The 14891-nt window shown below is 55.9% G+C and overlaps 1 protein-coding gene across 1 annotated transcript; it reads left to right on the top strand.

The window, feature by feature from the left end:
• The first annotated feature begins 163 nt into the window (after positions 1-163).
• C35H6orf132 (chromosome 35 C6orf132 homolog) lies at positions 164-14444 on the top strand. Its single transcript, XM_054395967.1, has 6 exons — positions 164-308; positions 5311-5426; positions 10395-10470; positions 10814-12210; positions 12526-13973; positions 14339-14444. Exons 1-6 carry the CDS (start codon positions 164-166, stop codon positions 14442-14444), a joined length of 3288 nt encoding a protein of 1095 aa, XP_054251942.1.
• Positions 14445-14891: the final 447 nt, after the last annotated feature.

Here is a 14891-nt window from a genome sequence, read left to right as displayed (position 1 = left end):
CCCAGGTAGGAGCTGCTGGGCGGCCCCGGGACAGCGGGAGGCACCTGGGAGGAAGGAGGGGCCGAAGGTGGGGCCCGGTCCCGGTCCGCCCCCGCCCCACAGCCGCCGTGGCCCCGGTCGCGGCCCCGGTCCCGCCGCGGCGGGGCTGCCCGGCTCCGGCACCATGAAGAAGCATCACTCGGTGCAGGGCACCTTCAGCCGCCTCTTCGGCAAGCGGCAGCCCAGCCCCGCCGCCGCTTCGCTCTTCGCCACCAACCCGCCCTGGATCTTCTCGCAGGAGGTGACCTCGGAGAGCGCGGGTGGCACAGGTCAGTGTCCCCCGTGCCCAGCCCCTGCTCCTGACCCGGGAGTCACTGCGGAGCCGTCGCGGGGCGCCGGGAACGGGCCGGTGTCGGGGAGGGGTCGAGGAGGACTTGATCCACCGAGTTGAGAAATTCGGGAGGTGCTGGGTTGGGCTGGGTCAGGAAAGTGCGAGTTTGGACCTGCGGAGCTGCCGAGAAGGGTCTAAGGCTGTTAAAATGTATGGCTTGAACTTCATGATCTCTGAGGTATTTTCCAGCTTGGTTGATTCTGTGAAAATTCAGCTCCTTGCTCCGTGCCCAGCTCCGGGAGCACAAACCCACCTGGGCCGGGCTGGGAAAGAGCTGTGGATCTCATGTCCTGCTTCCAGCAGCTCTTTCCCACGCCATGCCCCATCTGCCCCTTCCCAGGTTGCAGCTGGTGACTTGTAAACCCGGCTGTGTGCGAGTGAGGGTGCATATTCCTCAGGATTTATTTGTATTTCTCTGTGTGTTTAATTGCAACCCTGTGCCCTGCAGGCTCCTTCCTGGAGGAGAGAGCCAAAGTTAATAGTGATGGAGCCGGGCAGATGAAAGATAGCAGCTTGTGGGTGAAATTTGGTGGCCGAAAGGTTCCCAATAAATGCTTCCCAGCTTAAAAAAAATCGAAGTGGTGCTTCTGAGAGCTGCTGAGAGGTGTTTCTACCTCCTAACAGTTCTCAGGGACACTGCCTCCCTTGGTTGTTCTACCTCAAGGCCAAGCTGCTGTGGCTGAGATAAAACAAAAAGGAAAACTGCTGATTTCCAACTGTCGTAAATCTGAGGAGGATTCCAGCTTCTCTCTGATGTGGTTTGGATTTCAAAACCCAGAAGTGGCTGTGTCTGCTTATTATTACCAGCCTGATTTCAGTGGTGATTTCAGTGGCTGCAATCACAGTACAAAGGTTCCTTCCTTTCAGGTGTGGGGAGCTGCTGCCCAGATCAGTTTGCAAAGTAAAACCAAGAGTCCTTGAAATCAGAGCAGGAATAAAAGCTGTCGAGTCACTCCTCAGCATCCTCTTGGCATTTCTGTCATTAATTTAATTTGTGTAGGTCACACACAAGGTGAGTGACCATGCCTGGGGGAGCCTGTGCTGAGGTGTGGGCTCGTTGTGAGGAGGCTCTGAGCTAAGCAGTCACAGAATCACAGAATGTTAGAAGGTGGAAGGGACCTCTGGACATCATCGAGACCAACCCCCCTGCCAAGACAGGTTCATCTAGAGAAGATAGAGAATCACAGCATGGTAGGGGTTGGAATTCAAGGGGTGGATTCTATTGCACTGTTATTTCCCCAGTGCCATGATCTTGCTCAGAGAAGCCCCATCCTTGGCTCTGGCTCTTGAATATTTGTGGCATAGCTTCATGCCATCGCCACTGCCGGAAGGGGTCTGCTGCTCCTGCCAGTCCCCACCTTAGTTTTTCATACAAAGTAAACACCAGTTAAGCAATGTGGACTGGGTGTAGGTTTGCATGTCACTGACTCAGAAATTCCTGAATATAGTGACTGATGCCACCTCCTCCTCCTCACTGTGGATACCCCAGAGTCAAACCTGCTACGCCTACCCCAGGTGATGCAACCCCCAAGTAGGAAGAAGTTCCATTCCGTGTGTTGCAGGCTGCTTGTTTTATTTCCCCATGACTGAAAGGGCCCAAATGTCTCCAGGACAGGCTGAATGTCAAAAAGTGGCCAAGGAGTAGTTGTGGCTGGCCACATCTGACAGCCTCCAAAGCTGTTTCCTGATCCCTCCTTCCAGGAAACAAAGCTGGCAGAGCACAGGTCTTACTGGTGACAGACTCCTAGCAGGCAAGTCCTGTTTATCTAGCAAAGAAAACACAACTACAAGCACTTCATTTTACTTTAATTAAATGCATTCAGGTTAGTGATGCTTAGTAATCTAGGATCAAAGTCCTTGTGATCTCTAATCCAGTTTCTCACTGAGTTTACCTGGTGGTTGGTTTAATATAAAACTCTGATCACTGCGTGTCTCTGAACTACTCAGTTGCTGCTCCACAAAGCTGTCTGGATCCAAACTCTCACATTGCTTTGCCCTTAATTCTTGCTGCTTACTCGCTGACCCCCTGAAGGTCACCCAGAGGGTTATGCAAAAAAGGGAATCAGAGAATTGTTTTGGTTGGAAAAGGCCTCTAAGATCATTGAGTCCAACCAAGAACTCACCACCACCGTGGCCATTAAATGAAGTGCCCTGTCCACATGTTTCTGCTACACCTTCAGGGATGAGGACTCCACCACCTCCTTGGGCATCCTGTTCCAAACTCTGACCACTCTTGCAGTGAAAGAAACTTTTCCTCATCTCCAACCTAAACCTCCCCTGGCACAATTTCAGGCCATTTCCTCTCATTCTATCCCCTGATAGTAGGGAGAAGAGACCAACCCCCACCTCACTCCAGCCTCCCTCCATGGAGTTGTAGAGGGCAACAAGGTCTCCCCCCAACCTCCTCCTCTCCAGGCTAAACAATTCCACCCCAGTAGCTTCTCCTATGTGCTTGGACTCCTCAAAAGCAGGGAAGAGTTAAACTGTTGGTGGGACCACAGTAAGTGAAGGGCAGGCTGATTGGTGTTTTGAAAGCTGCAGAAAGTGTTTTTTGTGTAAAGAATCCCTTGCAGTGGGAGAAGTTTGGGATAAGGGAGAGGAAGCTGTGCCTGACCACAGGGCAGTGATAGTGTGGTGGATACTCCTGGGTGTGTCCCAGGGTGACTGGTGGTGTAGTGGGTGGGTGAAAGGAAAAGCTGACGTGCTTGCTGAACTCAGTGGCATGTTTCAAGGTTGTGTGGAATTCAGCTCCTTCCAAGCCCATACCTTCAGCAGAGGCTGTGGCAGCTCATGCCCAGCCCTTGGTGTGGTCGTGTTCTTCATTCCAGGTGTTCATGCAAGCGTTTTTTTTTTTCCTCTGCAGGAACACACACAAGCATCTGCCCTCCCCTTTTTCCACTAAACTCTGGGTAAAGCTCTGTTTTCTCAGGTTAGGGTTTCCTTGGGAGCTTCTTGCCTGATCTCTGCCCAGCCAAGGAGGACAGTGACAACCATGGCTATTCACCATGGTGGTCTGTAACAGGTTGGGGACCCTGGTTGTTGGGTCTGGAAGTGTATATGGAGAGTACAGGCTGTGTCCTAGGCCAGCAAGGGGCTGTATGGGAGCAGGGACATGCAGGAGGGGGAGCAGAGACACTGTCAGGGGCCATGGCAGAGCCTCAGTCAGGGACTGTGGGGCACAACCAGCTCTCTGGGGAGCAGACCTGCTTTGGGGAGCACTGCCTTCAGGTTTCAGAGGCTTGGAAACACAGCCCAGCCCCTCTGCCTGTGTGCAGAGCTCACCCAACCTTCACCTTCTGCCCCTCTTGGCTCTTAACTGCTGCACAAGACTTGACAGAAAGGTTAGCATGGGGGTGGGTTTGGGGACTGTGCTTCCAGACTTTTTAGTGGGAGGAAAAAAAAACAACCCGAAATTTCTTGGTGTTTGTGTTTTGGGGCAGAACGTGAAGGTTGGATGACCTCTGGTTGGACACAACCTTGGTTGTTTCTTTCTTCTCACTGAAACTCCTGCTGAAATCTTTTAGGTGGAACTAAATGATCTTTAAGGTCCCTTCCAACTCAAACCATTCTAGGAAGCTCTCCTGCAGTGCTTTTCTCCCTGGTCACAGTCATTTTGCTCACTTTTCCCTTCCCCAAGCCCTTGAGTTTCCTTTAATGTTGGTCTCCCTGGCTAGGAATTAGTTGTGTATCTCCTTCCAGCCAAGGTGGGGTTTAAATGCTTCAGTAGTTCTGCTTGTTAATTCATGCTGTTAATCAGACACAAAGAACATAATTAAATGAGTTTTATGAGCTTTATTCACTGTCAGAAATAAACTGGCCCAAAAAGGTGTGGTTCAAGGTAACAGCACAGGGCTGGGAACCAGGAGCACCTGATGGCTTCTGCTGGTACCACCACAGCTCCATGGCTGCTTCTGCTGTAGCATCTCCATTTGTAGTGGTCTTCATGGGAAGACCTTCAGGGTGTGCTCCTGTGAGGCAGGCTGTAGTCTGAAGGTGTGGTGGCACTTGTCCCCCAGTGCCAACTGCAGCCAGGCTCAGAAGCAAACAGTTCCAGCAGCTTGCAAAAGGATGCAGGAGGTGTCTGTCCTCCTCATGGAGAGCAGCTGTGGCACCTCCCTTCTGCTGTCCTCAGCTGCTGGCAGCAGGACTCGGAGGGGAAACACCTCCCTGGAATCTCCTGTGTGTCCTGTTTCCATCGCTGGAAGCATCCAAGGGGGGCCAGTAAGGTGTCTCTTCTGCTCAGCACTGAGCAGACAAGGGTCAGGGACACCTCTGCTGTCCCTGGGGCTGAGTGAAGAACCTGTGCTTAACTGTGATGCAGCCACAGAGTGGGCAGCAGGTGAGGAAGGGCAGGAGCTCTCTCCCAGCTGGTGTGGTTGGTGCTCAGACTCTGCTAGGGTTCCCCCTCAATCCCAGCCCAAGGGGACTGGTCAAGATCAGATCCTGCTTGTGCTTCTGGGCTGGTTTGTGTCACCTCTGTGGCACCTGCCCTGGACCCACCTCCTGCTCTCCTGGGGTTCACAACCTCATGGCACTATAAGGAGAGGATCCAGTTGCTCCTGAAGCATTTTCCTTTTCTAAACACAATCTGGGTGGGGGGTGGACTGAGTGTTTGTGCTGACTTTTGACCCCCCTGTGACGAATTCAAGTGAGGTAAAATTAGAAATAAGCTTTTTCAGAGCAGGTTTTGACAGCCATGCTCATTACACTCCAGAGCCTGGAGCTCCAGGGAGGCTCTCTGCTCTGTGCAGCTGTGTGCCAGTGCCTGCTCAAGGATCCTGCTCACCCAGGATCTTTTTCCCCATCTTTTTCCTCCTCCGAATGCGATGGGCTTTGGCCGTTGCTGGGGGCTGACACAGCAAATTCTTCACAGCACTTTGTACACTTAGGTGGTGTGCAGGGCTGGTTTTCCTGCTGCTAACAGTCTCCTCTCCCCCCAGGTGATGTGATTGAGGTGTATTATGGTGACAATCGCTTCGGGACAGTGACTGACTCGGGCACAGCCACACTCAAACCTCGGCCCCGGGTCCGGCCGCTCCTGACCTTCCTGCCCCTCGTGAGTATCCAGCTCAATGCTGAGAGCACAGGCTGAGGGAGCTGGGGGTGCTCAGCACGGAGAAGAGAAGGCTCTGGGGGAACCTTAGAGTTGCTTTCCAAGAGCTGAGGGGATCCTACAGGAAGCCTGGAGAGGGACTTTTCATCAGGGTGTCTAGAGACAGGACAAGGGGAATGGTTTGAAGCTGAGGGAGAGCAGGGATAGACTGGAGCTTAAGAAGAAATTCTTCAGTTTGAGGGTGGTGAGACTCTGGAATAGGCTGCCCAGGGAGGTTGTGGATACCTCCTCCCTGAAGGTGTTCAAGGTCAGGTTGGATGAGGCCCTGAGCAGCTGAGTCTAGTTGAGAGGTGTCCCTGCCCATGGTGGGGAGGTGGCAGGAGATGATCTCTGAGGTCCCTTCCAACCTGAGCCATTCTGTGATTTGTCAGGTGTGTAACTGGTGCCCAGCTGGGCTGGGCTGCTCTCATCCTCTACCTGAGGGAAGAAAATAAATGAAAAGCAAAACCACTCTGTAATAAGGCTGGATAGAAGGGATTAAGGAGGTGATCTGAGTTCAAGGCTTCTGTTGGACATGGGTGAGAAGCTCAGGGAGGAGACGTCAGCACCATCAGAGCTTCTATTTTCCATTAAAGAGAAATTGCTGAGCCTGGGAGATGTCAGATCTGCCTCACACTGCCTTTTATCTCCCCGCTGCTGGCAGGATCTCCTGCATCAGGCAGAGAGGTTTGCTGGAGAGAGCAACAGCAGAGCTCTGTGGCCATCACCTGCAGTAGAGATTGGGCTGCTCTGCTGTCACTGGGGTGCAACTGGGAGTGAGTTGGGCTCTGCAGCTGTCATATGGAGGACAAGTAGGGAGTTTATGTAGCTATCTGAGAGCATAATGAGGAAGTTATGGGGTTACAAAAGGGTTGTGCCCTCTGTGATGCCTTCTAAAAGATCATGGCAGGTGAAAAACCTCACCTGGGCTCTGAGTAACCATAGGAATGGTGCTTGAGAACCTCCTCCAGCAGCACAGGTGTGGTGTGTGACCACAGCTGGCACCCAGTATCTTAGAACCACAGATGGGTAGGGGTTGGAAGGGACTTCTGAAGATCATCCAGTCCAACCCCCTGCCAAAGCAGGATCCCCCAGGGCAGGTCACACAGGAAAGCATCCAGGCAGGTCTTGAAAGTCTCCAGAGAAGGAGACTCCACAGCCTCTCTGGGCAGCCTGCTCCAGGGCTCCAGCACCCTCACACCAAAGAACCTTCTCCTCACATTGAGGTGGAACTTCCTGCACCCATTGTTCCTTGTTCTGTCACTGGGGCACCACTGAAAAGAGGCTGGCACCTTCACCTTGACACCCACCCCTCAGATCTTCCTAGAATGTCTGCAAATCACCAGGCTTTAGAGTGAAACTGGCAATTTGTGCTGCCCTTTTTTTTTTTTTTTTAAAAAAAAAAAAGCTTTTCAAATGCTTTACTTGCAGGGCTGTGTGTGGCAGAGGAGCAAACAGCTCACATGTCCCCAGGGTAAATACTAAGGGCACTCAGCCTAGCCATGGAGCTTTGCTGCTGGCCCTGGGAGGGGCTTTTCCCCCCTCAATTGCCCTTGTGAGGGTCTCTCTCCCTGCCCTTCTCTTCCAGGAGGAACAGGTTTCCCTGAAGAAATGAGTAGGAATAAGCAGCACTCTGGAGGACCAGTCTGTGCTGGCTATTTGCATTATTGTGATGAGGTTTGATGATGATTTGATTTGGCACAGAGGCTTCTGCTGCCACATGCATACCTGTACTGGGCACTCCCACCTTAACCCTTTCATTCCACCCACCCACTCCCAGTGGTGGGGTGGGGGGAGGCTGGGAAGCATCTGCCTGGCAGCTGTGAGTCAGGAGGGTGCACACACCCTGCCCAGCAGCCTGGCCTGATGGGCTTCATGTGCCTGGCAGCTTCCCTGGCACAGAGCAGCCTCCTTCCCCCTGAATTGCCTGGCCCTTGGCTGTCTGAGCTCAGTCCCAGCAGAGCCTGCAGGAGAGGGCCTTCACTGCCCAGCTCTGGGTGCCACCACATCCCCCTGCCCACCCAACCTCCCCAGGCACTGCAGCTGCAGGCTGAGCTTTGGCATCCTGGGGGAATAAAATTCCTTTGGTTAACCACCAAACTTCCCTGGCTCTGCTTCAAAACAGGGAGTCTGGGGGTAGCTCTTTGTATTTGGAGAATCCTTGTCCCTCCTGGGATGCAAAGCTGTTGTGTTTTGGTGTGGCTTTTGTGACAGGCAGCCTCCACACTGGTTCATTTCTTGGGTGGGAAGTGTGGGCTCCTGAGAGCCCCAGGAATGGCAGCACCACAGACTGGTTTGGAAAGGACCTTTAAAGCTCATCCAGTCCAGCCTCCCTGGGGAGGGACATCTGCAACTAGAGCAGGTTGCTCAGAGCCCCAAACAACCTGACCTGGAATGCTTCCAGGGATGGAGCATCTCCCACCTCTCTGGGAAGCCTGGACCAGGGTTTCACCACCCTCAGTGTCAAACATTTCTCCCTTCTCTCCAACCTGAATCTCTCTCTTTAATTTCAAGCCACCACCCCTTGTCCTGTCCCAACAGGCCCTGCTCCAAAGTCTGTCCCCAGCTTTCTGATCAGCCCTTTGAGCACTGAAAGGCCACCAGGTTCACAGAGGCTGTGAGGACAGGCAGGCTCCCTGCACTGGGGACAGGGGATCTCTAACTCCATCCCAGTCAGAAAGTTATTCCTGGTGGTTGCAGTGAAAGCTCCCCTGGCAGGATCCTTGGCACATAAATCCAGTGCAGGGACCACAAACTGGAAATGCAGGTTCCTGGTGCAGCAGCCAGCTCTGAATCAGCTGGAGGGCTGCTGGGCTGGTCACACCCCTGGCAAACAGAGCAGAGAGAAATAATCTTTCTAGTCATCTCTGGGGACTGGCAGAGGATGGTGGATGCTTTCCATTTGAGAAGCCAGCTCTGGGATGTCAGGAGGGGGGTGGGTTCTGAGAAACAAGCTGAGAATTAGCAGCTGCAGCAGAGCTGTTTTTTGGTGTCAGATGGGCTGGGCCAGTTTGGAGGAGTGACATGTCCAGAGTGAGTGCTCAGTTCCCTCCTGCTTTGCATAGATCTCTTCTGGCTGCCATTCCCTTCCTCCTCCTCTCCAAAGGTGTGATGCACAGGTTGGGTTTAGTGCAGTGCCCAGGTGTCTCAGTTTCCCTGGACATGAGCAACTATCCCCAGTGTGCTCTGGAGACAGGCAGTAATGAATTCCCAGAGCACATGGGAGGTGCTGGAAGGGTTTTTTTTCCCCCCTTTATGGTCTTTGATATCTCATTGCCCTGGATAATTATTGGCTCTCAAGGTGCCTGTTAGTCATTGTCTTGCCTCTGGCTTTCAGGACCTGCCTTGTACTGTAGCTTTGGGAGCAGTAAAGAGGTCTCAGGTGAGGCTGTGAGGTGTTCTACCACTGCCCCAGTGCCTTAGCAGACCCTGGCTTCTCCAGCAGCACGGAGCTGGCTGATCAGTTGTGCAATCCCAGCAATGCCAGTTCCCCACTCCTGTTCTCCTGCCTCACCAGTAATTGGCTCATCCCCTTGTGGTTATAGAGGATCTTTGGTCACCTGCAGGCTGATGGCCTTTGCAAGCAAAGCATCTCTATTTTCTTCTTCTTTTGTCAAAATAACAGGGGGGGGGGAGGATTCCAGGGCTGTCCTGAATGAGCTCAGGCTGCTGCTATCAGTCAGCTCTGCCTCAGCAGGTCTGTGCCCCTGAGCTCCCTGTGCCCAGGGCAGGGTAAGGTGAGCTGTCTGATGGTGATGTGCTGCTGGCTGAGCTCTCAGCTTGACCTTTGATTGAGGAGACTTTGGAATCCTTCAGCAAGCTCTTATGACAATAGTGATGGAGTGAAAGGCAAAGGCCTGGGTGTTGTGGAGGCTTTTGCATGCAGAGCAGCCCTGGGGCTGATGGCAGGAGAACATCCCCATAAAAGCTAAAGCAAACAGCAGCCTGGGGGAGGAGCAGGGCAACAGGGTGGGCCCTGGAGCCTGGGAATCTGGTGACATGTCCCTCACCACTGCCCATTGGCTCATGGAGTTTTAATTCCCTGCTGTGGGTCACTCCCAGTGCTGGTCTCTGAAAGACTACTGCCCCAACTACATCTGTGCTGACAGCCTGGTGCAGCATCAGCTTGTGTCAGGATAGGGGTGTGTTAGGGTAGGTTCTGTGAGCAATGCCAGTCCTGCACAGAGCAATCAGCAGTGAGTCACTGGAGGGGAGAAGAAGAGCTTTCTGCTGCTGGCAGGAGCCCTTGGTCAGCACTGCAGGTGAGTCAGGGTGCTACGAATATCTCCTGGTGGGTGGCTGTAATTATCCAAAGTGCCCTCCTGGCTGTAAGCAGCCTCACTAAACGTGTAGGCTGCTAAATTGCATGGTCCTGCAGCAGCTACAGGCACTGCTGAGCGCTGCTCAGAGCAGTTCAGAGCCAGACACAGACCACACAAGCAGGAGTTTTCCCTGGAGTGTTGAGATGTGCTGGTGCCAGCCTCCCCAAGAGCTGGAAGCCTGGCTGTGACTGCAGCATGGTGTGTACGTGACTGTGGTGTGAGCTGGCAGGGCTTGCTGGAGAGCAGAGCCCACAAAACCCACGGGAGATATCCCACATGCTTGCTGTGGGAATGGTGAGAAAGTGGTGCTGCTGATCGTGGGCTGGGGAGCTCTGAGCTTGGATGTGGAATGGTCCTGGTGCTCCTTTCCAACTCCTCTGCACCCAGCTGGCACCAGAGAATTGTCTCCATGGTTGTGCAGCTTTGATCACTTCACTCATCCCCTTGAACCCTGCCAAGAGCACCTACCACAGGGACCTCCAAGCCCTGGATCCCATCAAGCTCCTGTTTTTGTGGACAAATCACAGCTCTACAGGCTAAATCCTGCTGGTCAGTGCTTTGCTCTGATGGGGACAGGAAACTAACAGCTGCATTTTCTCTCCCACTGCAGAATGCCCAAGAGTCCCATGGGGTGGCTGTGCCAACGCCACTGGTGCCACAAGACTTTGAGCAGAAAGCAGCTCTTGGTAAGCAGGGAACCTTCTGAGTCCTGCATGGTGCTGAGTGCTCAGCAGTCCCATGCCCAAGGAGGAGGAAGTGTTGGTGCAGCGAGCTCTGGAGCAGACTGTCTGGTCATCAGGTTTCAGGCTGAACTAGAGGCTGCTATTAATTCTTTTAAGTCATTGAGAAGGAATTCTTGTCTGAGGGGTGAGGCAGGGGGCTGATAGGGTTCAGCAAGCTTTAGCCAGCTGCTGAGCAAAATGAGCTGGCTTCCTGGGAGGGTGGCTGGCTGAGGTGATGCTGCCCATCCCAGTGCTGATGGAGAAGGGGCTCACAACTCTGTGCTCTTGCTCTTGCTCTTCCCTGCAGACTCTGGCTCCCAGATCAATGGCAACTACCGAACGTACAGCTCGGTGGGGGACCTGCGCCCACAGGCTCTGGAGGGGGATGACCTGGAAGAAGACATCCCTCCTCCACCCTCAGTGCCCCCACCACCCCCTCCAACAGCACCAGCACCTGTGCCACCACCTCCAGCTTCGCCAGTCCCTCCTCCACCTGAAGTGCTGCCTCCACCGCCACCACCACCACCTGAGATGGTGCCACCACCGCCCACTGTGGCACCTCCACCACCTCCAGGCTCTGCCTTGTCCTCTCCCAGCACACCAGCTCCTCCAGACTTCATTCCACCAGCCCCACCAGGCGCTCTGTCATCCAGCTGGGCCCCAGCACCCTTCACCAATGGCATCTCCAAGTGGAAGTCTGAGACTGTGCTGAACACGAGGCAGGTGGACGGTGAGAGGCCACTCTGCCCTGCCAAGGCTGGGGTGCCAGCTTCCCCCAGCCCAAACGAGACCCTGCAACCCAAGAACTGTCCTGAGCCCCACCTCACCTTCCCCAGGTCCTTCAAGGTGCCCCCTCCAGCCCCAGCCCGCTCCTCCTCCATCCCCACGCAGGAGAACCAGCAGGCAGGGCAGGAGCCCCTCCCCAGGCAGCCTCATGCCCGGCCCCCTCTCCCGCCATGCTTCACCATCAGACCTGCAGCCAAGGCTTACGCAGGAGGAGAAGCTGAGCAAAGGAAGTCCCCCCTGAGACAGCCATTCACCAAGCCAGCTGTGCCCACACCCCCTCCACTGAGCCCCAAGCCGGGCCCTGGCCTCACCCAAGGGATGAATCCTGCTGGTCCCCGGTCCCCACTGGCAGGCTCCCAGGTGGAGAAGCTTCCCCAGCCAAAACCAGCCGAGAGAGACTCTCCTCCAAAATCTGAACCTCTCTCTGCCAACGACCTGGACCTCCCCCCGCCAGACTACCCTACCTGTGAGGAGGAGGATGACTGGAAGGACCCCAGCAACCTGAGCAAGCTGCAGCATGAGCTCTCAGCCCTGCTTCGCTCTCCACGCAGGGAGGAGAGGCTGCTGGAGAAGCCAGCTGCCCCCCGGCCCATGGGTGGCAGTGCCAACCGTGCCAGCAGCCATGAGCCCAGTTTCAGCAGGCCCCAAGTTGTTGGACCTCCTGGGAAGGATGTAAGGTTACCTGCAGGAGGGGAGAGTGAGAAGAAAGATGTGCCCAGTGTACTCCCCAGTGCCAAGGAGGTTTCTCCCAGCATGGCTCTCTCTGCTCCAGAGAGCAACCCAACCACACAGCCCCGCAGTGTGCTGGAGATCAGGAACGAGCTGGAGGCTGTGCTGGCCCAGAAGAAAGAAGGAAAACCTGCCCTAGGGCTCAGCAGCCAGAAGCAGGGCACTGAGGATGGCAGCAGCGCCCCACACATGAGGAAGAGCCCTCCTGGCCTGGGGAAGAGGTCTGCTGATGTAGGGAAGAGCCCTCCTGGCCTGGGGAAGAGCTCTGCTGATGTAGGGAAGAGCCCTCCTGACCTGGGGAAGAGCTCTGCTGATGTAGGGAAGAGCCCTCCTGACCTGGGGAAGAGCTCTGCTGATGTAGGGAAGAGCCCTCCTGACCTGGGGAAGAGCTCTGCTGATGTAGGGAAGAGCCCTCCTGACCTGGGGAAGAGCTCTGCTGATGTAGGGAAGAGCCCTCCTGACCTGGGGAAGAGCTCTGCTGATGTAGGGAAGAGCCCTCCTGACCTGGGGAAGAGCTCCCCTGACCCAGGTGACTCAGTGCTGCCAAAACCAGCCCCAATTCCAAAACCAGCCTCAAGCCTTCTGCCAGCACCAGCATGTGCAGCGGAGAAGAATGAGATGAAGCACAAGGACCATCCCACTGCTGCCACTAAGAAGGCCACAGAGAACTTGAATGGGTCCCTCGACAGCAGCGTGAGCCCCCCAGACCCACCTCAGGGACCAGCAGAGGAGCCTCCTGCTCCCACCTCCCCCTCGCCCCCCAGCTCTCCCGCCCCGAGCCCAGCCTCGCAGCCCTCCGCTACCATCTTCCAGTACAAAGTGCACCGGGCTGGGACCAGCTCAGCCGAAGCGCCCTGTGCCGAGCTGCCCTGCCCCACCGGCTCGGCCAGGAGCCCGCCGGGCACGGGGCAGGAGGAGGTCCTGATCCACCCCGTGACGGGCGAGCGGGTGGAGCGGGGCTCCCCCATGGCACTACTCCTGGCAGCCCGGCAGCGTGCCCAGCGGGGCCGACAAGGGAGCGAGGGGGGAGCCACGCCGCGGGCGAAGCCAGCGCTGAAATTTGACAGTGCCTCATCAGACACCACCTCCACCACCTTCTACCGCCACGAGTCCAAGCCCTACTCCTTCACCGTGGTGCCTCGGCCGGCTGCGGCGGGGTCAGGATGCAGCAAGCCTCCATCCTTCTCCAGCTCCTCGGAGCAGGGTCGGGACACACGGGCAGTCCCCGAGGCGCAGCCCCCAACCTTCTCTGGGCACCAGCAGCGAGCTGCTGCCTCCAGCCTGCTGCGGGGACTCCTGGAGCCCGGGCAGCAGACCCAGCCCCGGCACAAGGAGGAGGAGAACGGGGAGCCGGTGCTGGACTACGGCATCATCCCCCCGCCCCCCGAATTCAGCAACGAGGCAGACGAGGCTGAGGGGTCCCTCCTCAGCCGGGAGGACAGCCGCAAGTGCCCCAGCTTCCCCGACTGCAGCCGGGGCTCGGAGGCTCCGCGCTATTTCAGGTGGCCTGGCTACGGCCGCAGCTACGGGGCCAGCCGTGAGCCGCCGGCCCCGCTGCCCTCGGAGACCCGGAGGAACGGCGACTTTACACCCCCGTACCCGGAGCACGGCAGCTCCGCCGGGTACCTCAGCAGCGGCCCCAACCCTCGCCCGCTGATCAAGAAGCGCCTGTACGTCTCTGAGCCCGACAGCTCCTACCCCCGGGCCGCTGCAGCCCCCCGGGGCACCGGCACCCTCTCCTCCTACACTCCGGGCGGGTACAGCTCCTCGGCTGGGGACGGGGTCCGCCGCCTCGGCTCTGCTCACAGGAATGGCCCAGCGAGTGCCCAGGGCAGGCGGATGTCCATGGATGCTGCTGGCAAAGCCACACCGTACAGCAGTGCCGGGGCCGATGCCAAGTACAAAGGGCAGAACGGGGACTTCTCACCCACCAGCGTGGTGGCAGCCAGCAGGTGAGTGCCCTGACCCCTGCCCTGTTCTCTGTGTCCCTTTGAAATCCCAGGGTTGGCCCCAGATGAGAGAAGTTGTTGCCCTTGGCTCTTATGGTGCTGTCAGACACCTGTTTGTCCCTGCTCCTGGCCAAGGTCTCCTCCTGCCACCTCAGTCCAGAGCCATGGCTGTGGCATAGCCCCTGCCGGGTCCCAGCCGTAACCCTGGCACTCATTGCTCTCACTCCCTGTCTCTGAGCAGGGACACAAAGTGACAAAAGTCACCCTGCTCCACTGGGAAAAAAAATACAAAAAGAAATGATTGCAATACGGAATAAACCCAAGGGGTTCCTTGGCTTTTGGTGACTTTCTCTCTGTGTTCCCTCCAGACCTGCACACAGCAGTTCACCATACACTGGACCAACCAACACCTTCACAGTCAGACCTGGAGCACGCCAGCCCATCTCCTATGTCTACCAGAGTGGCCACCGATAGGCTTGTCCCCAGGCCTGCTCCACCACCTTCATCTGGCTGGGAAGGGCTGAGAAGGCACCTGAGCTGGTTGTCTCCTTCTCCATGGGCATCAGGGATGGTTCCAATCCAGCCAGCAAATGCACTGCTTGAAACTACTGATGGAGAAGGCAGGGAGTGAACCTGGGACATGGACTCTTCTCAAAAGACTGTTCTGGAGAATAGTTACAGCAGAGGACAGGCTGCTGCCTTGTTACATGAGCAAACAATGCTTTGCCTTCCATTTCCCTCCCTGTATTATAGTCACAATCGCAGCCTGAGAGGTCTTCTAAGCCAAAGAGCATCCTGAGCTCTCTTTGAAGAGCATCCCCCACTGGAGAGGTTGTTTTCAGCCTGAGTTTTCAATTGGTTTAAATCCAACTTGCTTGGGAGTAAGGAGAAACCACCTGGGAGCTGTGGTAATGGAGGTGA

Source organism: Indicator indicator, chromosome 35 (assembly GCF_027791375.1).
Source record: "Indicator indicator isolate 239-I01 chromosome 35, UM_Iind_1.1, whole genome shotgun sequence".
Lineage (NCBI taxonomy): Eukaryota > Metazoa > Chordata > Aves > Piciformes > Indicatoridae > Indicator > Indicator indicator.
The sequence above is the reverse complement of the archived record's forward strand: the minus strand, read 5'-3'. Positions and strand labels throughout refer to the sequence as shown.

Excerpts from the sequence above, each read along its gene's own strand:
- C35H6orf132 (XM_054395967.1), top strand. The coding sequence starts at position 164 with ATGAAGAAGCATCACTCGGTGCAGGGCACCTTCAGCCGCCTCTTCGGC. Across the intron at positions 309-5,310 it reads GGAGAGCGCGGGTGGCACAG|GTGATGTGATTGAGGTGTAT; the intron begins GTCAGTGTCCCC and ends CTCTCCCCCCAG. Across the intron at positions 13,974-14,338 it reads AGCGTGGTGGCAGCCAGCAG|ACCTGCACACAGCAGTTCAC; the intron begins GTGAGTGCCCTG and ends TGTTCCCTCCAG.